Source organism: Rhinolophus sinicus, chromosome 2 (assembly GCF_057876585.1).
Source record: "Rhinolophus sinicus isolate RSI-liver-muscle chromosome 2, RSI-T2T, whole genome shotgun sequence".
NCBI lineage: Eukaryota > Metazoa > Chordata > Mammalia > Chiroptera > Rhinolophidae > Rhinolophus > Rhinolophus sinicus.
In genome coordinates this window covers 12,908,825-12,933,222 of record NC_142502.1, presented here as the reverse complement: position 1 = coordinate 12,933,222, position 24,398 = coordinate 12,908,825, and the positions used below count along the sequence as shown (strand labels likewise).

The following is a 24,398-nucleotide window of genomic DNA, read 5'->3' as shown; positions in this document are numbered from 1 at the left end:
TCAAGAGTCCATTCTTTTTGTTCCTATAATATTCTGTGCTCATCTCTCTCTCTCATTGGTTTTCTTGTTGTCCCCATGCTTATCTGTAAAATACTTGGGCTCAGGTTTTATTTATTTTTATGGCTCCAGTATTTAATATGGTGTTTGGTATTCAGTAGGTGTACCCAATAAACATTCACTGATTGGTTGAATAAACAACAGAATAAATACTAGCTTCAAGAAGTAGAGAGCGGAACTGTTTACTGTTGCTATCCCCAGCACATAGAGGACTGCTCTACTCAGTGTAGAAACTCAGTAAACATTTGCTGAACAAGTAAATTAAAAATGTGACTAGAAAAGTTAAATGCCTTATTCAAGATGACATGGATAATCAATACCAATTTAAGGCAAAAGTGTGTTTTTGGCGTATTAGATGTCAATTGTTAATTATCTAGTCCATTAGGATTGAATTCATTTGTGCCCCCATTTAACATAATAACAATTTCTCTTGCTCTCTACAAAGGTCTGTATTGGAATGATATACACATATCCTCTGTTGAGACATATGTGAGGCAAAATTTGAGTTATCATTATTCTCCTGTACATAAACAGCTTAAGCAATAAATAATACACATACGAGCAAATCTATTCTCTTCAATATTATTTCAGCTCATTTGATCATTTGCCCTGATTATGAGACTAAAAGTTTGAACTGAGGTTCACCAGAAATGCTAATTTTTGAATGCTTTGATTTTTAATACGGCAAACGAAGTAGATTTATTCCCTTCCATAATTATCCCCTGGACAGTTGGTTTAAATAAAAGTAAACCAAACTTTTCTTTCTTAATTTATATGCTTACCATAAAAAACAAACAACATTGGAATTTTTTTTTTATACCCAACCTTTTGCTTATTGTCTGGGGCAGTCGTCTCCATCTCTCATCCAACTGCTCCAAATGTACTTTCATCATTGTCACATCCTCTTTGGAGGCCACTGAGAACAGCGATTCCTTCAACTGCAAAAGGTTACTGTAGATGGAGGCCTGGGATACAACTTCATTTTGCAGTGCCTGAGAAAAACAGAATATATTATAGATCTCATCCCAACGTGATTAACAAGGAAGGATCACAGGACCACATGATACAAATGGTTGTTGCCCGAAGGTTTTGAAATCTTGCAAAATGGAAGTCATTGGGATCAGGCTAAAGAGAGCTTTTATTACTTCAATGAGATTGGATCCACTAAACCTTTAAGGCAACATCAAAAATGTTACTGAAAACCTGCATTAGTTTTCAAGAGTCTGCATTATATTCATTTAGGCAAATTTAGAAGCTGTAGAATTTCTTTCACGATGTGGAAACTGAATAGGCAGGTAAAGAGAAATCACAGAGAAACTATTACTAATGAGAAACGATGTGTATTTAACAGAGACACGATTCTAGGTAACAGGAACATGGTCTTCCTCTCAGTTTAGAGACTATATTAGGCCAAAGGGGGTAACGTGGGTAACGTAAGGGCTCTTTATTTTACTTTCCTGAAACAGGAGTACTTATTTTTTAAATTTAATTAGGTAATGGATCTCTTCGGTGCTGTGAGTGGAGCACACAAGTTGTGGTTCCTACCTAATAAGAGATAAACACTCATATAGATAGCTAACAAAATAATATGGTGTTAACAGGGATGAGAGGTGTAGCGTGTCACAAAGTAGATGCTTGTCAAAATGTTTTCTTTCCCTGCTCTAATGAGACCACATATGTGATGCAAACAAATTTGCTAAAGGTATCAGAGAAAGGAATACATAGTCTATGGATGACAAGAAAGACCAGAACACAGAATTGGGACTTAGCCTGTGTAGAACAAAGGCCAGAAGGACAGGAGATAGGAATGTACAAGGAATGTTCAGACCACAGTAGGGAGTCACCTTGGCTGACGCAGGGACTGGATGTGGGAGTAAAAGAAGCCCGCAGCCCGCTTTCATTCCCCTAACTCATATAGTGCTTATTTTCTATATAGATACATGAAGAATGCAGTTTTAAATGGCCAGGGAGCTTTGTGTCATTTTTCAGAAAAGGAGCTGTGATTTCCCCTCTTAGAACACCTCACAGTATATTTATAGAAAGACACACTGGATTGCAGACTGAGGATTGCTCTTTATCCTCAGGGCAGGACAGTCACTGGAGGTTTCTGACAAGGAATTTTGGGGAGATTCATTGCTTAAAAATAATCACTACTGTGTCTTCTTTCTATATTATATTCCTTCTTTCTTTCTAAAAAAAATATTTTTATTACCAAAAATTCATATAGTAGAAAGAATATACCTATACCCAACTTCAAAAATTACGCACTGATAGTCAACACGGTTTCGTGCATATTTCCACTCACTCCTCCCTCTGCTGGCCTGCCAGAAAATTTGTATTCAAATGCCAGACATTGTATTATAGGATTTTCTAATGCATCACGGACATTGATCATCACAATGTTCACCACTACTCTGTCTTTCAGGTCTCTGTAGCTCTTCCTTTTGGGATCACAAAACCAAAGTGAGACATTAAGTTGGACAAAGGGTTTTGTTTTTACTTTTGTTTTTATAATGCAACCACACTTCCTTCAGCTTGCCTGTATTAATTGAAGTTCACTCTCCACTTTGACTCTGTCTGCAGAAATGTCCATTTCTGGGGAGCTGGCTATAGCTTCGCACCGCTCTAACCAGGTCAGAAATGTTGACAGTTCTTTCTCTAGCCTAAAGAAAGCAGAGACAGGAAACACATTCAAAATTATCGGACTAGGAAACTATATCTTTCTGAAGTTGGAGGGTCCAACACTAACTGTTACAAAAAATACAGCATTGATTTTCTTATTCCCAGATGTACAGGTAAAAAAACCAAACACTTCTTTTATGTTTGTATATGTTCTTGCACATGTGTCTGTATCTGCATAATAGGGAAGGCTACCACCCTTAACTTAGGGATTTTCATCTTCTAATAAAGATTAAGATCTTCTCGTATTAGACTCATGACTTGACATGTTGTACATCTGAGATGATTGTTTCCCATCACTTAGAGAACAGTTGGCCCAGAATTTCCTATTTAAGAGTGGCATTGAACCCCATGCAGCCGACTGCAGAAGGAAGGCTGCTCACCTCTGCCAGGTGGCCAGCAGATGCTCCAGGACAGTCTGTCTCTCCTTGGCCTGACTCAGCATCCCCTCGTATCTTTGCTGCAGGGCTGCAGCCTCCTGGACAGAGGAGCCTTTGTTAGCAACCTTCTGGGCGCTGGCCGAAAGGGTGGCCATTGAGCTATTCAGCGACTCCAAGGCCTGACAAAGATCCTGATGAGACGACAAAAGGAGTACAATAAAAGCATTGCATCAAGAAAGGAGACTGACGTTTTCCTTTGAGATCCATTCTCACCCAAAGTTTTCCCTCAGTCCTAATAAATAGCAATGGTACTACAAAATGTCTAGCCAGACATAATGAAAGTGATGCAAAAGTTACTTCATAAATGCAGAAATCAAAACTGAAAGTGGAGGGACTATTCCCAAAATAAAATTGTGTGGCCGTATGCCTGAATAATTTCCACCTTCCCTTAAGCCAGATCATTTGTGAAAATTAGTATTCATATGATGCCAAATGGGAGTATTTAAAACAAAAACAGAAACAAACAAACAAAATCCTCTATGCCTAATTTACAAGAGCTGTATGTAACATGCAATAATCTCTATAAGATATATAGGGGAAGAATCATGGCTGACATAGCTGCTATCAGGAATCAATGATAATACTAATAAGGGTGACTCGGAATGTGGCAGGTACTGCGTTATGGACAGTACATATATTAACTCACTTAATCTTCATTAGAGTCTTAACAGTTATGTTCTTTCACTATCCCCATTTTACAGATCAGAAAATCAAGCTAGGGAAAATAATCTGCTTTAGAAATCTAAATATTAGAAAAAACAGGATATTATCCTCTCTAATACCCAATTATTAAGTTAGTTGCTATGAAAATAATTCCATCTAATCCAATTTTCCTACTTTTTCTCATTTTGGGGGGTATTTTTAAAATTACCTAAGTAACAATAAAATGCATTCTTATTATAAGCATTCCAGTAATATAAATTCCACTCCCCTTTCCAGATGGGCCTTTGTCAACCATTTGCTTTGTACCACTGCAACCCGATTCTCTGCATTTAAGTATATTGTGTGCACACAAGCATAGATAGTAGGGATAACATATATATTTTCATTTATTAATTAACATATGTTTCTCTTTAGTATTTCTTTGGCCCTGATTCTCTTCCTTTGCTCCTTCCCGTAAGTTCTGCCAAAAGCATCTGTTTGTTCCTTTGCAAAGCATCTCCCAGTGGTCACCAGTTCAGGGATCAAAAATGCTGATCACTGGGAAAAGGTTAGTGTGGACATATTCTTTGCACATCTGAGTGTAGTGGGTTAAAATCTGAAATCTGCTATGCACATATTTTTTTCTGCTCATTTAAGTTTTGTAATGTGGGCAAGAGATAACAGGGTTGATTAAAGCTATACTCTGATAAAGTTACATGTTCTAATTGAGAGAAATATATTTTCAATGAATGCTTCTTTAACATACATTTTTAATGAAAACTTATTTGCATACTTACATTTCTTATGTTATATGAAGTAAATATGCTTGATCAATATCCTTTCTCAACAAAAAATCTTTTAAATTTTAATTCTTGTAAAATATTTACTATGTTTTCTTTTCAAGCAGGAATTATCAAATTTCTGAGTTGATAAGTAAGCAGAAATGTTGAATCATACTCTTACCATATGTTCTTGGAGAGCTTTGTATGTTTCTGTAGCTGAAGAACATATTTTAATTGGATAAGCAAGTTTATCTTCAAATTCAGATACAGATTGCTGGATCTAAAACATTGATAAAATATAAAAATAATGGTAGGAAAAATATATATTAAGGCAGAAAATGTTACTGAGGAAGCACCATGCCTATCTTTTTTGGGATAACGTTCAATGTGTTGATAAAACATATTTTTTTAAAAATCTAAAATGAATGTATCTTATTCTTTGAAAGGAATATACATTTTAATGCCTATCTGAACACAATATATGACATTTTTATATTCCTTCAAAAATGTACCATATAAATAACTATAAACGCAGGCATCATTGACAATTTGGTAAATAACTGGCCAATGTGTCTTTTCCTTATTCCTCTATTTCTGGACTAGTTAGTGAATTTCACTATAAATGCAATGTGAAATAGGTACTTTTAGTATGCATGGACCATTGTTTACCTTTCTAAGATTATCTTCAAACTTTTGCTGCTGAGATAAATGTCCCAGGATTGTTCCTTCCAGACACTGTGCATGCTCTCGGAGTTCCTCCCAATATCTTCTTATTTGTGTCAACTTGGCTTTGATGCGAGCAGATTCTCCAGTGGTAATAAATTGGGCAAAAGACTGAGCTTCTTCTTCTAGTCCTGTAATGCTGCTGACCTTATTTTCTGTTTCCTGAATTATGACCTAATATTTAAAACAAGAAACATGACAATGTAGGCTGAGCAAGTTTGCTTTCCCAAAATGATATAATTATTTGCAGAAAGAGAAAGAACTGACATTTCAACATACTTGGACCGTTAGAGAACAGCTACGAAAAAATACCATGTGTTTCCTGACCTCATTTGTGGAGGATAGATATGCAGACAATGTCTGAAAAATATACACATGGTGGCCATGGCTCTGGATAGAGAATAAAGAGAAATAGCTACTCCTGCTTGCAGTGAAGGAAGCAGGGAGATATCCCTGGAACTCTTAAAGTATCTGAAAGTGCAGAGAATTCCCTGCTTACCCCATGAATCAAGCATTTTAACTAACTAACCTGGGGAGACGTGTTTCAATAACTCATTGGAATGCTAATATTGACATTAATGTAAATTTCCTAAAATGTAGTTGAGTATTTCATATTTTACCAAACTAAGTTTTTCAGATGCCACTCATACCTCACTAAACCCAGCATCTTTAAATCCATTATCTATTCTTTATCCCAGTGATTTCCAAATTTGAGATACATGAAGATCATCTGGCCCCCATCTTCAGGGACTCAGACTCAGTGGGTCTACGGTGGGACCAAGACTTTACTTTTCTAAAAACTTCCCAGGTGATGTCTGGGCCCCACTCTGTGACCACTGCTTTATTCGTTAGCTGTGGATTCATTAGCTTTATTCGTGAGGCTCTACAGTAAAGAGCCTACTTGCTATAATTTCCATTGGGGGCAGGAGAACATTTTATATATTAGCCAACACATGAAAAGTACTGAAAACCACTATGGATGTGTGTGCATGTGTGTGGGGGGTGTTTCTCTCATAAACATGCCGGCTTGTTCATGTACAAGAGAATGAAAATGATTTCTCTGAGGAAAGGAGCCAAATTGTCCAATCAAAATAAAGCCAATATTCAGACAAGTCTAAGTTTCAAGTAATCTAAATGGAAAATACTGTTACCTTAGGAAAAAAAATAAATGTATGACTTCTGACTAGATAACATCATCAGAAATAACTTCTGTCTAGTTGAGAAAATCAGAGGTAACTTACATCAGATTAGTGCCAACGTATCACTTATTTATTTTTATTTTTCATATGTATGATTACAGTGATATCTATGATAGATACTTATTGTTTGAGCATTAATACAAGCTTCCTTCACATTTTGCTGTTTTTAAAATCATATTTTTTAGAAAAACCACTCATAAATTCAACAGGTATATGTTGTGTATCTCCTATGTACCAATAATTGTTCTAGGTGCTTACAATACCTCAGTGAAAGAATCTTAGTTATGATCAAAGTTCTTAGAGTAATTCATGTCATCAAAAAATTCATAAATGCAAACTATATAATCATATTGTAGTACTGTGGCCAAATTTTTTAAATCCAAATAGAGAAGGTGGAAGATGAACCCAGTATATGTTGTTATGACTTACAAATTATCAATTAGGAATAAGAAATGAGTCAATTTGGAATAGTATGTAATGAAGAACAAAAACAGGCTTATAGAAAAATATTTTCACACCAATGCAAATGTTGTTAATTAATTTCATCCTAAGATTGTTTTAAATTGGAAACATTATAAGTACTATCATAGTTTCAATATTTTCTATAGTGTAGTCTACTCTTTGGAACTAGATGTGAACCTGTTAGCCCAAGTTCCATGGTAAAGTGTCTTCCACCTGGTTTTGCTTATTTCTAGCAAATGTGCTTTTCCTGCTATTCATATTCATTTAACATATTTTTAGATCATTTTCAAAATGCCATGTTGGAATATTAAATGTATTTCTTGTCTGATCGCATGGATATCTACAGTTGAATATCCACAATTCAATGCTTATATATTTCAAAATAAAGTACATACGCATTTTGTTCCCTAAAGAGTGACAATGTGACAGTATATGGTCATTGATATATTTCAGAAATCCTGAAATTAAGGTTTAAATATTAGTGAAATGAATTAGTAGAGAGGATAAACAAATTAAAAAGTGTATGTCAAAATTTTTGAAAGGAAATTTTTGAGACAAAACTAAGTGTGGAATTCTTTGTTTTCTTAGAATTTCATGAAAATGATTAAACGACAACTTTTTAAAACAGTTGTAAAGAAAAAGCCTATTTCATGAACATGCTTTAATAGCTTGGCTTGTCTGTCCTAGTATACCACAGCAGGCATGAGTGGACTGTGAATACCAGATTCCATGTCGCCTCAGTTGTCCTGTGATAAATCAGGACAATCTGCACAGCATGTCATCTTAGCTAAGCAACATTGCACCCTCCCACCATGCACATGGATAATTTATTCTGAGTCATAATATGAAATGTTCCTTCACCTTGATATTTATTTTACTATATTTAATCCAATGAAATGGCAGAGGGTTTTCACATTCCAATACAATGAGCTGAGCTAGAAAAAAGAAGTGGCTGAATTTTGAAAATGTGTAAAAGCTATATATCAAAAAAGAGATGAACATTCACAATTCATTCTTTCAGCCCATTTTCCCTAAAACTCTTTGAATGAAGTGAACAATGATAGTCTATGCATACGGTTATTTTAGAGCTGGGGGAGCTAACGTATCAGAGCATCTCAGTGCATGCCCCCAAAGTTGTCATAAATGTAAGAATTGGAGCACTGGGCTCCGATGGCCTCACCTAAAGAAAGTAATTTCTCCTCCTTGTGGTTTGTGAGGGTAAATACCGCTAATACTTGAACTAGACATTTGGGATAATTCCATAAAGTACAGTTGTAGATGATGAATACATTTCATGTTCTATAAATGAATAAACAGAGTACTCCAATGGGGTTAATTCAAAATCAAGGAAAAGAATAACGTAACCATAAAAACACTTTAATGATATTGCACATAATATTGACTTGGAATGCATAAGTCAGACAATATTAATACACAATTCCATCTATAAACTGTTGCCCAGTATCAATCAAGACCTCTTAGCTCAGCATTCTGTGTACATTTAATTTTAATAGGATCACAGAGCAATGAAAGGTTTGCCCTGGGCTGAATAGTATTTGAGGAAATGTACGCTAGGAGTGTTTAAGAGCTAGACATGGATTACAAATGTAACAACATGTGAGCAGGTCACCTTAATTTGGTTGATTTGCATGTCCATGGCAGATGACGAAGTTTCCAAGGCATTGAGTTCTTTTTCTTTCTCAGTTATCCAGATGGACAGGGTCTCAAAATTATTGCCAAAATGATCCCACTTGTTTTTCACCATTTCCATGGTTTTAATACTAAAATTAACCAAATTACGTAAATAAAATGCAGTATTTTAATAGTGAACAGCAATACATTTTCCTTTAAATCTACACGTTAAAAAATAGTCAAGACATTTATGACCATATCAAAGTTTAAACTATTAGAACAGGAAAAAATGCACATTTGATCTGCGTAGTTTGTCAGTTCTCGTCTTCCTAGCTCCTCTGATATGAACATTTAATGATGTAGCGTCTACACCATGTGATGAATGGAACTGTGCTTTGAGTTAAATATTGCTGGGTCCAAAGAGGTTCAAATACAGATATAATCTAGTTAAATTCTGTGCATGACCAGTAGTTGTCAAGACTTACTTAAATCAATTACCTGCATAGAGTCCAGTGCACACAGTTTTTTAGCAGTCCCACTTTTGTGCACATGGCCCTCTTACTCTTAGAGGAGAGATACGGCACTGATGCTTTATCTCAAAGACCTTTATAAAATGCATCTTTACAAATTAAGATAGAGTAGGTGATCTGGATTTCATGCTGCCATGCAGGAACTGTTTCTATCATTAGAGCTAAGCTTTAAGTCTATAATCTATAACAATTTCAGCAATCCTTAGATGCCTGTTCAGTCTTGATTACCAAATACTTTTATAATCCTTGTGTATGAGCAATCTAACTGCTTCTAGACAATTTGGGCTTCATTTGTAATAAATCTAAGTGAACAAAAATTTAACTAGAGATTTCCAGTTTGTATCAGCTATGTGTATATAACCATGTGATTATGGCTTTCAGTTTAGAAAAAGAGTAAGAAACATCTACTATATCATTGAACTGATAAGTCCTCTGGTTAAAAATAAATAAATAAAAAGGTGAAAGAATTTCCCTGTTTACCAAAAGGCACTTGGAGACATCAAGAAAAACACAATGGCATCATTGATTGTCAAATTCAATAATATTGCAGTCTCAAGTGTGCCTCATGTTCTCATCAGTACCCGTAACGCAAGCGGTGCAATATTGTGAGTTTTGAAATGAAGTAAAGGTTTAAATGGATGTCCTCACAAAGTAGCTTCCTTTCTAATAAACTCTAAGTTTTACTATTTCCATACCTTGATGGATAATAGTTAATACAAAGTGCTCAACATTTAGAGTCATAATTTCCTTTAAATAAATTATTTAACAAACTTTAAAGTTTAGGCAAACATACAAAATTGATTTCAAGGTGTTAATAGCATTAAAAACAAATTTTACATGTTAAAAATCCATCTTAGAAATTACGTCCTGTACCTTAATAATATGTGTCAGCAATTTGCCACTAACTAACCTCTGAAATAGAAAGGCTCAGCCATATTATTTTTAGGAACATTGGCTATATCCTCATATGTTTATTCCTTCCCAAATCTTGGGGGTATATTTTGTTCATAAAAGGATACCATCGGTGAAACTGTTCTTTCTTTTTAGATAAACATTTTAAATATTTAAAAGTAAAACAGATTTTTGAAGTTAATTTTTAGAAATAGAATATCAATCAGTGACATTTTGAATATGGAGGCACTGTAAACAGCTCTGGGAGCTTCTTGGAGATGAAGACATTTGGTCCATATCATAGATATTTAGGCCTAGAATCTATACAGCCAGAATATCTCCTCTTCCCTCTAACTGGTGACAAAAGAATAATACTGTAAAAAATTATTTTCAATATTGGTTCTCTTTTTGAGATTCCCTCTCCAGTGTACTAAGGCCACAGAGTTTAATAAATATGGCTTTCTCATGAACAGAATCAATTTATGATGCAAAAACCACATTCCTTATTTTTTTCTGCTCTGTTATAGATGGTGGCTCCAGTATTGGTGATACTTTCTTTTGAATTGTGAGTTGCTTCCTCAACACATGCTGAAATACACAGACACTTTGAGATTTTTAAAAGAATGTTTTGAATACAATATACAGGGAAGACCATATGAAACTTTATCTCAGAGAAGAAAGTTTAGGACTGGTCAAGCACATACTCTTCTTCAAGTGTATCTTCTAATTTTTTGACTTGTTCTTTGATTGATTTGGCCTGTTGTTGAAGCAGATGCTTATTCTTGGGCCCGAGTGGTATCTCGGAAGCTTCCTTCACAAGATTCTCAGCCTGGACTGCAATACCTTCTGTTCGTTTAGAAAACTCCTAGAAAAAGATATTATAATTGTTAGGAAGGCATCTTCCATTCAACTCTTCCCTCAAACAAATTGCATATACATACTACAGAGTCTCTCCCCCAGAATCAATGGATAAATAGATTCATACATGTATGAATATTATTATATAATATTTTGAGTAATAAAAATAAGATGTATTTTCATTCTGGCCAAAATAAACTTTGCTAAATTCTTGCATTTTATATACACAACCAGATATCTACTTTTATAGTTATCCAAAAATTCTAACAACAATATCTTTCCATTGTTTCCTGGTTTGTTGGGTTTATTGTTTAGAATTTTGAGTTGCATTATAATAATTAACTTATTCATTTATCTACATGTTAGTTTATTGCAGGCCAGTTCAGGCAATGACCATAGTGACTGAGTTTTTCAATCATAGAAATAATAGACTTCAAGGGCAGTGAATATAACTCTGTTTATTTAATTAAGTATCTTAGTCCATACAGAATATCACTGATATTTACTATAAAGAAACATTTTGTTAACTAGTTCTCTGAAAAGAGGTATAATCTGATCTTAATGCTGTTAAACCTTATTTACTATATATCCGTAGTCTATGTAATGGAAAGAAGGCAAGTTTTGCATCAGTCAGACTTGGACTAGAATCCTGGATTTGCTAATTACTAATTGTTTGTCTTTGGAGAAATACTTTTCAGGCTCTGACTCTTTCAAATAAAATGCAGAGAGTGATGCTTTTCTTGTAACTGTTAGCATTTCATTAGCAATTTCATTTTTAAGTGCCTGGCACTCTGGAAGATATCTATTACCGTTTTTTGCTTTGTTTTGTTTTTAATGCACCCCAAGTAAAATTGAGGATAAAGTAGTTTATTAAGTTCACAAACTGATTTTTAATAATAGTGAAGTACTTTAAATAAAAAATTAATATATTTGAGACACTGGTAAATTTTAGCTGTTACCTGAATTTTGTCAGATAAATATACTGCATTAGAAAAGTAAACCAAGGGATAACCTTGAGAGAAAAAAATTAACTTAGTGTCTCATTTCTTCTCATGTAAGAGAATTTTACTGAAGATTTAAATTTTGATCATAAACTTCCCTCACCTAAATAGGCAACGCAGAAATCCAATGTAAATAATTTTTAAAAGTCAGACTTCTAATAGCCACCTTTTCCCACAGAGCATCTTCTAGAATTATTACATACTGCCATCGAAGATAGAGTTACTACATAATACTATTATCTTCAGGTTTGAAAGACTTACTGTCCTCACAGATATATTGACATTACAGAGAAATACCCTGCACTTTGAGAGAATAAAAACAAGTAAGTACAGCTTCCTTACGGTAGAGAGATTTATAATATTCTAAAATGCAGTATTTGCTAATGTCACAACTTTAAATTTTGTGATTGTAAATACCCATTCTTGCTAAATATATGAACTTACAGTCATTGTAGATTCAATGTTGAAGACTGTGAATCTCTCATAATTCCATGAATAGAAAGAGAAGTATAAAATAGTATTTTTTTCTTCCCTTAGTGTTTCCCAGAACCAAGGAAAAATACATTGGCAAACTAGAGTATGGTTGAAAATACATACTTTCAATCTTAGAGCCTTTTATGGGAGCTATGTATGGGGCAAGCACAATGCAGAGGAATCCAAAGAACAGAATGACGTTAATTATAAAAAAACAACCAGTTAAGCAAAAATAGGATACCCTGGTAAGGCTTTCTCTTTCAGTCCTAAGAGGACGACATATGAGTAGCCGCAGGGTGCAGGAGGAAATAAGAGACTCTGGAATCAGATAGGTCTGGAGTTGAAACCAGGCTCTGTCCTTCACTAGCTGTGCAATCCTGAGCCACATACTTCTCTGAATTTTCATTTCTCCTTGTTGTGAAGATTCCACATGACATTGCTATGAGCACTCTACCACACACTGGCTGACAGAAAGCACTCAAGTTCCTTCACACAAGCACTCAAGGGCTACAGCTGGAATGGAGGCTGTATTAACAATGTCAACTGAGCAAAGAAATAGAGAACAATGATTCTAAATTACATGTGCTTGTGCAGCAACGTATGTAAACAATTAGTAAAGTGCCTCAGTTTTATATTGAAAATATAATATAGTAGCTAAGGGCTTGGGTTCTGGACTCCGCCCTCTTGGTCTGGAATCCCAACCTTACCAGTCAGTAATCCTAAAATCTTGGATATGTTCATTAACACCTATGTACCTTGTATTTCCTCATTTATACAACAGAATTAACAATGATACCTATATTTTAGGATTGTTTCGGGGATTAAAGAAGATGATAAAACCAAAGGATTAGGCCAGCATATAGTTTATGTTCAATAAATTTTAGCTCACGTTCTTAAATCAATCCCAAAGTATGCAAGGTTATTGGCTAATATTATTGGAAAATATTTAATCCAGTATTATTGGAAAATATTTACTACTAAGACTAAAAAGGTTATGTTTGCTTCATCTATAGCTGATAAACTAGTTCAAAGAGATTATAACCACAGGGTGTCAGAAACCCTGCATGGAACCTGGGCGGATCCCCCAGAAGATAATTAAACCAATAAATACAGTTGTTTTTATATTTTTTTAAAAATCTGATATATTTTTAATATATAAAATAAATAAAATTTAAATATAATGTCCTATTTAAATGGCTGATGAAAATCATACAGAATTGAAAGATTCTGTGGCCTTATAAAACTTCAAATTACACAGTGAGTGAATAATAGGTGAAATAATAAGAAAATTAGCAGTATGAGAGACAGTGAAGCCGATCATTGGTAAGAAAACAGAAGCACAGGGTTTTACTTGCTAAAAGCTATGAAAAGATGAATGTAAGAGTTTTCCTTCTTATGCTTTGGCTAATACATTTCTATACTAATTCAGTCTTTTTATAAACCTAAAATATGGCAATAGGAACCAAAACAACACGTACAGCTCTCCAAATGCTTTGTACAAATTTATTAGTCTGCTCTGAGTGTCCAAGGTATTTAGCAAACAGGCTAGAGCTCAGCAAGTATACATACTCAATATTACCTCTTGGATATCCCACCACAGCCTCAAACTCAATACGGCCAAAACAGAGTTGACTATCTTTCCCCACTAACAGCTACTCCTTTAAGTTCCCGCCTCATTCCCACTGTCTCTGTCAGGCTCAGAACCTTGGGTACCATCCTTTTCTCCTTCACTCTGTCTCTTGCATCTGTCCCCATTATTGTACTTCATGTCTATAATAATGTACACATGAAATAATTTTCTAATTGGATCCCATGACTCCAGTCTTTCCACCTTTCAATTTTCTACACCTACTTAAAACTCATCTCTCTAAAGTACAGCTCTGATTACATGGATCTCTTTCTTAAAAACCTTTATGGGCTCCATGTTGCCTAGAGACTAATGCTGTAGGCCTTCAGGAGTCTTTGTGATACAACTTTCCTTTAGGACCGTACTTCTATTTTTCTGCTTTACAACATAGAATCTCCGTATCTAACACTTCTATACTTTATGCCATTTCCATCACAAGAATGCTCATTGTCTGCCCAAACTCAGTTTTTCTATGTCTTATCAGGTTTATGTAAAAATATGATTGCCTTCAGAAGATTTATTTTTAAATGCATTCATCTATTAGGGAACAATTTCCCACTTTAATGAAAAGTTTCTCTTAGTTATTGATGTTTAAATATTATTTATTTCTTCATTCCCCAGAGAAACTTGACCAGTGTGTTGAAGAATGTATGATCAATAAATAATAAGTACTGATTAAATGCACACTTATAATAATTAATAGTAATAAGAGAGTAGAAACACAATTTTTCTTCTGAATAATCAGTATCAAGGGACTCTATGATGTTACTTGTATACCTTTGTCTGTTCCAATTCTGAAGATAAACTTTCCAAACTGCTAAAACTCAAGAAACGCTCATGGCTGGAACCTGTTTGAAAAAGGTATCTGACCACTGTCTCTTTGTTTGTTTCAAATCGCTCCCATTTTCTTAATGTGACCTAAATTTGAAAAACAAAACAAAAATATAATGTTATGAATTATCAAAGTGTGTCATAAGATATTATTTGCATTTCCATTCTTTGTCAGGCTGCCAACTTCCAGTTAACTCTGACAAATTTTACACCATTATACTGAATAAAAATAATCTTAATGGCTTCTACAAGAATTTCCCTTGTGAGTCTCAATCCATCTGCAAAAACAGGATGTGTGGACTAGGACCATGAGTTTTCCATCAGCAGTAACGTCCTATGAATCTAACGATATTACTTAAAATGTAGATAAGGGACAAAGGAAAAGAAAGCCTCCCAGTTTCTCTCTCTCTCTCTCTCTCTCTCTCTCTCTCTCTCTCTCTCTCTGTCTCACACACACACGCACACACGCACACACACAGATGAAAGGGAGAGGGAGAGAGAGAATGGAGAGAAAGAAAGAAGGGGTGTGGGCACTGAGCAAGTTTCAAAATTCAATAACTTTTCTTCCGGTGATATGTCAAGATCACAATAAAGCATAACCGTGTGGCTGCTAGACTACCTCAAAAAATGAAATGATCCAATGCAAATCTGTGGATTCAGGTAAGGGTGAATTAAAATCTTGGCTTTATTATTGATCACTACTCTGTGACTTTGGGTAAAGTCTTCAAACTCTTTCTTTTTAAACATCCACACTTGCAAAACTCGCTAATTCCAAAACCCTCCTCATTAGGCTGATGTGGTGGTTAAAATGTAATTATTTAACACAATTGTGGAGCATCTGTAGCAGACACAAAGGGTAGCATTCGCTAATATGAGATGTGACCCATGACCCGGAAGTCAACACAGCCCTTGATTTCCCATCTCCTACCTGGATTCGTCTTTCCTGCTTCTCCCTGTTGTGCTCCATGCTGTCCAGGGTGCTCTCCAGCTTCTGCAGCTCCTCCCGGACTTGGCCCGGCAGCCCACCTTCTCCTTGCTGAGCCTGCATAATTTGCTGTTGCACACCCCTTTTTTTTGCAGCGATCCTCTTTGTCTTTTGCTGGAAGCATTGTTCAACAGATGGACATGAATGTTACCATGTAAGTGGCTACGCAGGGACATAAACACCTACACTTCAGCAGAGGTTCAAAACCTACAACCTCACACAGCGTGGGCCCAAACTGTATTTTAAAGTTAACATGAACAGTTAAAACGGCAGTGGGGACTCTGTAGTCAAAGATGGATATTATTTCTAAATGTTTTAGGTTTTTAATGGTAAGCAACATAAATAATTAGGTCCTGTATGCAAATTTAGACAATATTTAGCATTTTATGCAATACTCTAGAAAGAACCTAGTAAAGCTATTCATTTGACATGATTATCCTAAAATAATTATCTTCTACCTAAAAACACAAAGTACTAACTCCCTTTTTTAAAAATCATGTATGCTGTATAAATGCTAATATTATGACATTTAATTCCCAGGTATATTCAGAATGATTAATCTGCTGAGATATCTGAGGAAAGTTACGTTTTAAAATAACCTTTTTTATTGAAGTATAATGCACAAACAGAATGGTATTCAAATCTTAAGTGTACAATTCATGAATTTTCACAAAGTAAATACACATGTAACCAAGCAGCTGATCCAAGGAATGTGAAGAGTTTTAAAATATTAATGTAAATATCTGCAATCTCATATTTCTCTGACTTGAAGTAAATTGAAACCCCAAACATCACTTTCACAATGATTGAGAACAATGTAACACCAAGCATTAATTTTTTGTACTCATAGACTTTTTATAATTATTAAGTAAATATATAAAGCATAGAAGCAGCTACTTTACATATACTTTTAATGCAACTTCAATTTTTTATATATTCTTATATATAAAATTAGCTAGCATTTTGCTATACATTACGTTAGCTAGAATTTTGTCATTAAAATATTTTATTTGAATTATACTTCCCTTTATACTGAGTTTGACAAGTGAAGTTGATTCAAATTTTTATTACCAATGTATGTACCAGGATTTCTTTTCTTCCAGTTCTAATCCTTCATAAGAGCATACTCCCCTGAAAGGTCTGGTAGTTCATGTAAGTTATAATTTCCCAAACTAACATGCATTCTAAGTCATAAAGCAATATTTTAACATAAAGACAAAAGAATACTGATCTCAAATATGAAACAATTTACGCTTCGTATCTCTGTTATGAAAAGGACAATTTAGCCAGTTTTATGAAGGTTTTGGTAGCTAAATCAACTTTCCCTCCACAATGTATCTTGAACTTCTTGATATCAAATCACTCAGGCTAAGCATTTATCTGGCAGGCTCTTCTGAAATATTGAATCACGAGAGCAGAAGTGCCAAGTTCTTTTAACCATTCAGCTAGGTTCCTTCCTGCACCACCACCCCCTTTCCTTTGCCCTCACCCAGTGGATATACTATTTTTCTCGCTGGTTCTACCGCTAACTAATAAACTTTGTATAAATGCCCTGGGAAACGAGGCATTCTACCTGGTGATGAAGAAGTAACTGCTGCGCTTCGAACAGATTTTCAGTGTCCAGTATCTTCTCAGCTTGCTCCTGGACTTCTTTAGAACCGGAAATTAACTCTTCAAGGGAATTTTTGACGATTTCATTGTATTGGACACAGTCTCCGAAGTTGCTTACCATCTTTTCAACCTAGGTTTTCACGAAAAAAATTATGAAACATATGCTCACGTAATCTTACATATTTAAAGACTATGTGTAAAGTCTTTCTCAACAATTTGAAATATATACACAAATCTCTAACTTTTATTCTTTCACATATTTTTGAGGTTTCTTTATTTTAAACTGCATGACCACTTATGGGAGTTGCAAGCCTCATTTGATACAGTGCTATGTGCCACACTGAAAACCCACTGGACCTGGCAAGCAAGGCTGAATAATGAACCTGTGTATATTGTATCTATTGTCTCCTGGATCACTTTAATTACTATCTCATGACTAAAATCTAGTTTACAAAAAAAGTATGTTGTAAGACAGTTGAGACTATCCTATTTAAAGTAAATAAGGAAAAAAAAATCTGTACAGAGGAAAAAGAAGAATAAAAGGGTATTTGTTGAAAATGTACTTCCAATATTTTCACACAAAATATCCATATAATTTCTAATTTTGTGGTTCTTAGTGGATTCTTTTCCTTGTCATTTTCCTGTTTTCAGCTTTGGTTTGTAATTTCTGCTCCCTCTATTTTAGTTTGCCACCATCTTTTGTTTTCACCATCCATCCACCTTCACCTTCACTAAGATAATCATTTTGACATTGTATCATTTGTCTTTCACAGAAGCCTTCTGTTTCTCTTTCTCTTATGATTTTTCTTTGACCCTCTTCTGCTATGAGTTTGTCCAGGGTAAGTTGGAGCATGCTGTTCTCCAAACAGAAATAAGACCCTATGAAAACTACATTCTCCAGATCTCAGTAAATCACAGTTCTGTTGAAAGAAATGACTCTTCATTACATATTTTAAATTCACTGTCTTTTTTCTTACACTGGACAATTGAAAATACCTTGTGTTCAATATTAAATACTAAATGGATTATAATCAAAGGAAGGTCCGAATGTATCAAATTCATCTTTTTATATAAATCTTCACAAGAACAGAATATTTATTTTTCTCCATGCTTCTCTGCTTCTTTCACCAAGTGCTTAAGTAACAAACAAGGGTATTAATATTAATATAAATTATACAGAAGTTTAAAGTAAATGAGTTTGCAAGGAATTAATGTCTGCGTTTGTTAGAGGTAGATGTTGCTACAAGTTCCATGGGCAGTGTCATGAGAGTACTTGAAACATAAAGCAAATAAATGGCCTTGGTAAAATGTTAAGGTGACTAATAATTTCTAATTTTAAAGGCTGCCAATGTAGTTGTATTTGTGTGTGTGTATGTGTGTGTAAAACAAAATATAAGTTAATGTATTGCTGTAACTAAAACTATTTGTTAAGTTTTGGATCAAAGATCATCTGCATGTATATTTACTTTTTGTAATGTTATCCTTATTTTAATCGTTTCCTTCTTGGCTAATGAAAGTGCAGAGAAGAAGAATAGCAGAATGTCACTTAAAGTATGGTAGTAGCAACTAACTCAACTTGACTATTGCTATGAAAGATGGATCAGCAAAGAATTGGAATAGCTTATGTTCTAAAATTTGATTAATCCTATCGCTGTTTTCAATTTGTCAAAGAAGACTGTGTGTTATGTATCAAAATTATCACATAAAACTAAAAATCACAGCAATTCGAAGTATTTTTGGCTTATGTAAATTCACTGCTAGATTCTCAAGCAGATCTACAGGAATTAAAAGTATAAAAGATTAACTGACACTCAAACTATTAGATTAGGGACAGCTAGAGAGACTTCCAGATCTTTAAGAAGCAGCAAACTTTGTAGTCATCCAATTAATTGATCATTATTTCTTACAAGTTTATTAATGACTTCAAGAAATACTGATAACTGTCCATTCTACTTTACATTTTTACATTAGCTTCCCACATACAAACTCCTTAGACTTACACAACAACCTGGTAAAAGTATCCTCACAGAGGCTGGAAGGGGCCCTACCAAAAGTAAAGTAGATGGTTTTGTACATTTTAATCTATAAAGGAATATAAACACTAAAATGCTTATCAAGAAGTTTAAAATAAGTAGATCTTGTCTAAAAGGATTTTGCTGGCCTACAGACTAAATACTGAATATTTTATTATTCCTACTGATCAGTTGTGAATTTACTCTGTTCCAGACACTGTATAATACTGCATTCCATTCTTTTTTTTATTTTATTAAATTTATTGGGGTGACAATTGTTAGTAAAATGACATAGATTTCAGGTGTACAATTCTGTATTACATCATCTATAAATCCCATTGTGTGTTCATCACCCAGAGTCAGTTCTCCTTCCATCACCATATATTCGATCCCCCTTACCCTTATCTCCCACCCCCCACCTCCCACCCCCCTTACCCTCTGCATTCCATTCTTGACACCTTCTTTTGGCATATTTTTAGCCCTATTTTACAAGTAAGAAAATCAAGGTCCAGAGATATTAAATGACAAGTCCAAGGTTCATAATGACAAGCTCAAGGTTACACATGAAGTGGGGTGTCAGAGTTAAACTCTAACTCTGGGTTTGTTTGAGTCTCAAGCCTGAGTTCTTAACCTCCATGACATACCATAAACTGACCAGGAAATCATGCTTTTAGTAAGAGTAAAAAGCATGGGTCTGATAAGCTTTTTACTTCAGATATAGATCATTATCCTGAACTAACCTATCCAATAGTGGCACAGACCATAATGCAAACATCCTACTCATCTTCCCCACCAATATTCATATAAATATCAACTACTCTATTTTGATGAAAATTTCTTTATAGAATTACTTGTTAAATTACAACCAAAAGAACAAGAACCTTCCAGATTCCTCACCCAGAATGGACTGTTTATAGAGTGTAAGTAAATAGTATACCTCTGACAACAAAGCTACGAGAGCCTTGAAGGAACCAGATAATTTTGCCAGCTCATCTCCTTGCTTTTGGGCTTCTTTTTCAGAAGAAACTTCAATCAAAATTTTAAGCCTGGATTTCAGCCAGCTGAGAGTCTCGCCTTTTTTGGAAACATCATTTCTTATCTCCTGGAATGAAAAAACACTTTTGATGAACAAAATACAATTGTGAATCATAAGTTTCCAGCAAGAAAGGACTCAACCAAAGATGGTATGTAAGGTGGAGGTAGGAATGCCGGACGTTCATTTGCCAACAGAGTGCCGGCTTATTCCGCTTTGTTCAGATCTTTAACAGCAGTCTACAAGTGCTAGAAAGAAAGGTTTCCCCAATGCCAATACCCTATGTGTAAAATCAGTACTCACTATACCAAAGAAAATTGTCTTCATAATTACATGGTTAGATATTTATAGATATTCCCTTCATCATAACAAAGACTCTTCTAAAAATACTATGAAAGAATGTGTGATACCAAAATTGGGAATTATAATATTCTTTGTTATCTTTCTGTGAGCTGGAAGGAACATGGTATTTTTTGAGAAAAGAATAATAGAGTCCTTTTTCAGTTAGCTGATTTACTGAAGAGTTTACTTGTTGAACATTATTTATAAATGCCTCCTTGATTTATTTAACTTCATTAATTCACATTGTGTGCCTCATTTTTGTTAGCTTTTAGAAGTCAGTATCCCTGAGAGGGAAATATGCACCATCAGGAAGCAAAGCTCCAGTCCAGAAAGGGAGGGCTTGCTGGCCAAGACAATGCCAGAAAGACTCTGGGACCTCAGCCCTTGTAGGACTGAGGACCAAAGGAAAGGCAACTGAGGCATCTTCTCCTTCCTACACCTTTTCTGGGATCATGAGGGCAGCAGTCTCCAACCTCACATGCTGCTACAGAGGGTCTTACAGGGCAAACACATAGCAGCCAGAACACGGTTGGCTCAAGAAGCAAGTGATCTCTTCATTCTAAGAGGATAATTTTTTTTTTTGTATTAAAATAGCAACCAATAGCAACTACAGATACCCTTCTATTGCTGTAGCTTGATATTATTGAGCACCTCTTACATTGAAAGGGATTATAGTTTTAATGGAAAAATGAAATTTAGAGGACAGGAATAGAAAGCAAAAATATTTTCGGTAATAGCAACTATGTGATGTGCAAGGTTTCAAAAGACTGAACGATAAAGAATTTTTACAACACTGTGAGTCTACAAAACTAAGAGCCAATCGAAGAGGGAGATGGTTTTTGTATGCCATTCACAGAGTGCAAACCGGTTTCGGTCTGATACTCTGTCATGACTGGATTATCAAGCTGTCCCCAAGCTCACAGGAGCTGATCCCATGTAGGCTGAATGTGACATAGAGAGGATGCTTAGAGACCTTGCCCAAATCCCTCATTTTCTGTGACCTGGCTTTTGAAGGGCTGAAATGTTTTTTAAAAAAAACTAGTGTTCTTATTTTCTATGACTGGTTTTAAGTCCTGCTGTGTTATATACCCATGCATGTAATTTTCCTCTCATGATTTTCCATTAGCTAAAGATGCATAGATGCACCACTGAGCATGACTAAATCTAAAGCCAACAACGATTCAGTAGAAACAAATCCCTGTGGTTCTCCACAGTAACACAAGGAGATTTATTTTTAAGACTAATTTTAAAATTAAGATTAATATTCAGGAACTTAATTTTTATAGAAAAAAAAAAGACATCAGTGAGATTGTCTATCATGATTTTTTTATTAATGGAAATTTTTCAGTAACAAAACATGGCCCAGAACTTACCTCTACAGCCCGTTTAACCTCTCCATGGTTGGCAGTATTAACGGCCTCACTCGTAATCCCCTTCAATTGTGTCTCCTTTGCAGATATCCAAGATGAGAACTCAGAAATTCTAAAATAACACAGGTGTTTTCTTATTAAAGGGAGACCATATCAGATGGTTAGAACCCATTTTCTATTTTGAATTCATCCATGGAAACTTAATTAAGTGATTAGCAAATTGATTAGCAATTTTTCTGGAAACTTCCTTAACGGAACGTAAAGCGCAGGGCAAAGGTGGCCACTTCTGTGCCCAGTCACGTGGAACAGGTAGAGCTGCTTAGGACAAAGATGTGTTCAGGGCCTGAGTACCTGGGCGTGAGGAAGATACCACTTCAGCTCTGGCCTCCCATGTACCCGCCAGAGCGACACAGAAACCTAAAGAGTCAGAAGTCCCCTTTTGGGGATATGAGGAAATTCAAGAGAAAGGGATTAACTAATTCTGCCTCAAAAAGGTCACATCCGGGTCATTTGGAAATAAAGTGCTTCACTGTTTCTGACTGAAACTCTTTCTTTTCATCGAATGAAGCATTTTTATATAAGAACATGGGCAAAATCATACAATCTGGTTTTATTTATCGCACAAGATGAGATGTATGCCCTTCCCTTTTTGTAATAATCATTGAATTAACACAATTAAGATAGACTATGTAGGTCCTTCTCTGGGAATAATTCCAAGAGTACCTGCTAGTGTAGTCCTTCCACTTGTCTGGGTCTCCCACGAGCTTCGCGTAGGTGCTGTCAATGGCAGCTCTGAGCTCTTTGAGGGTCGTGTAACAGGTTTCAGGTGTGTTCCTTACTGGGTCCCGGACTGGGAGTTTCAGACACAGTTCTTCAATGAGTTGCAATATTTTCTCACAGAGATGATGAGGACCTTTTTCACTGAAGAAAATCTAATGAGCAATAAACATTTATGTAATCCATGTGAGAAACCATACAATACTTTCATGTTTTCATAGAGAAATCAAAGGAAGCTTCCATTTAGAGTATCAATGTAAAGTCATTAAGCTATTTAGTATATGAAGGCAAACTAAAGTCTCAGTGATAGCCTTTAAGTGACAATGTGACTTCACATGGCCATGAGACATACCCTGTGCTCTTTAATAATCTTCTCACTGCCTTCCTGGGGCACCAACTTGGTCTCTCGATCCAGCTCAGTTCTGCATTCTTTGACACACGCCAGGAATCTGTTCTTCTCCACACCAATCTTCAGGTGAAGCAAGTGATATGGGGCTTCTCCTTGAAGATCCTACATTCCGTAGGAAGAGTTGGAAAAATATGATACCATTCCTGATTATGAACATTCCCAATCGAAGGGGCAAAAGCTATAAAATATTCCCTTTGGGGCCAATTGATATCATCACTATCGTCTGCATCTGGCCTCTGTGCTTCAGACTTTTCCAAGTACCGGGACCACAGCGAATCCTCTCAGCCTGTGGGTTAGGTGTTTCCACAGCGAATATTCTATTTAATTTTGACAATGGCCCATGTGGTATTAATGTTCCTATTTTATGTTCCTAAGTAGAAAAAGCAAGATATGACTCTAGACATAAATCACACACTGCTGCCACATACCCTCTCCCCAGCATGTGTCCCTTTTAATTTTGTCAGCCATCCTGGGAGGTAGGAAGGAAAGATATTATGCCCATTACAGAAAGAGGGGATACAAGGAAACCTTAGTAGTAAAAACCCCAGGATTACACAGCCCACAGCTGCCAACCGCCTGCCATGTTCTCTTTGCCTTAGAAAGAGACAACACTGAGACAACAAGCAAGCCAGCACTCAAACAACATGAAACTTTTTATGTCCCTTTTTGATGTAAGCATAAGCTTCATCATTATCTTTAGTCCAAGAATTTATTAGTTTTAGCCAACTTGTATCCTATAATATTTAAAAGATTACCTTTAAAATAAAATACTAAGATAACTGATGAGCAAAATGAGTTAGGGCTATGGAAAGACTAGGACACATTATATCCTGGAGAACTTAATTGTGTGTGTGTGTGTGTGTGTGTGTGTGTGTGTGTGTGTGTGTGTAAAACAAAATACAACCTTCAACTGTAGATTGTATTCCTTAATACATTTATGATATATTAAGACTCAAGGATACCTTAAAAAGCTTGGATTTCTTTAAAAATCTGTTTTTGTTTTTTTTAAATTTTCAAATTTAGGAAGTAAA

General features: G+C 35.2%; 1 protein-coding gene across 20 annotated transcripts in view; it reads right to left on the bottom strand.

Moving 5' to 3' along the window:
- Positions 1 to 24,398, bottom strand: part of SYNE1 (spectrin repeat containing nuclear envelope protein 1) — a 414,622-nt gene that overhangs the window by 241,274 nt on the left and 148,950 nt on the right. For 19 of the 20 annotated variants that reach the window (XM_088795370.1, XM_088795376.1, XM_088795381.1 and 16 more), the window contains 14 exons: positions 23,311 to 23,469; positions 22,905 to 23,113; positions 22,185 to 22,293; positions 20,374 to 20,538; positions 17,387 to 17,554; positions 15,757 to 15,927; positions 14,775 to 14,915; positions 10,742 to 10,902; positions 8,615 to 8,765; positions 5,270 to 5,497; positions 4,782 to 4,880; positions 3,120 to 3,307; positions 2,597 to 2,720; positions 883 to 1,049 (listed from right to left, as the gene is read on the bottom strand). In XM_088795370.1, the coding sequence (XP_088651496.1) occupies positions 883 to 1,049; positions 2,597 to 2,720; positions 3,120 to 3,307; positions 4,782 to 4,880; positions 5,270 to 5,497; positions 8,615 to 8,765; positions 10,742 to 10,902; positions 14,775 to 14,915; positions 15,757 to 15,927; positions 17,387 to 17,554; positions 20,374 to 20,538; positions 22,185 to 22,293; positions 22,905 to 23,113; positions 23,311 to 23,469 (2,240 nt within the window). Of the gene's footprint in view, positions 1 to 882; positions 1,050 to 2,596; positions 2,721 to 3,119; positions 3,308 to 4,781; positions 4,881 to 5,269; positions 5,498 to 8,614; positions 8,766 to 10,741; positions 10,903 to 12,340; positions 12,468 to 14,774; positions 14,916 to 15,756; positions 15,928 to 17,386; positions 17,555 to 20,373; positions 20,539 to 22,184; positions 22,294 to 22,904; positions 23,114 to 23,310; positions 23,470 to 24,398 lie in introns of those variants that run through there. The other variant, XM_088795386.1, reaches the window with a different exon arrangement.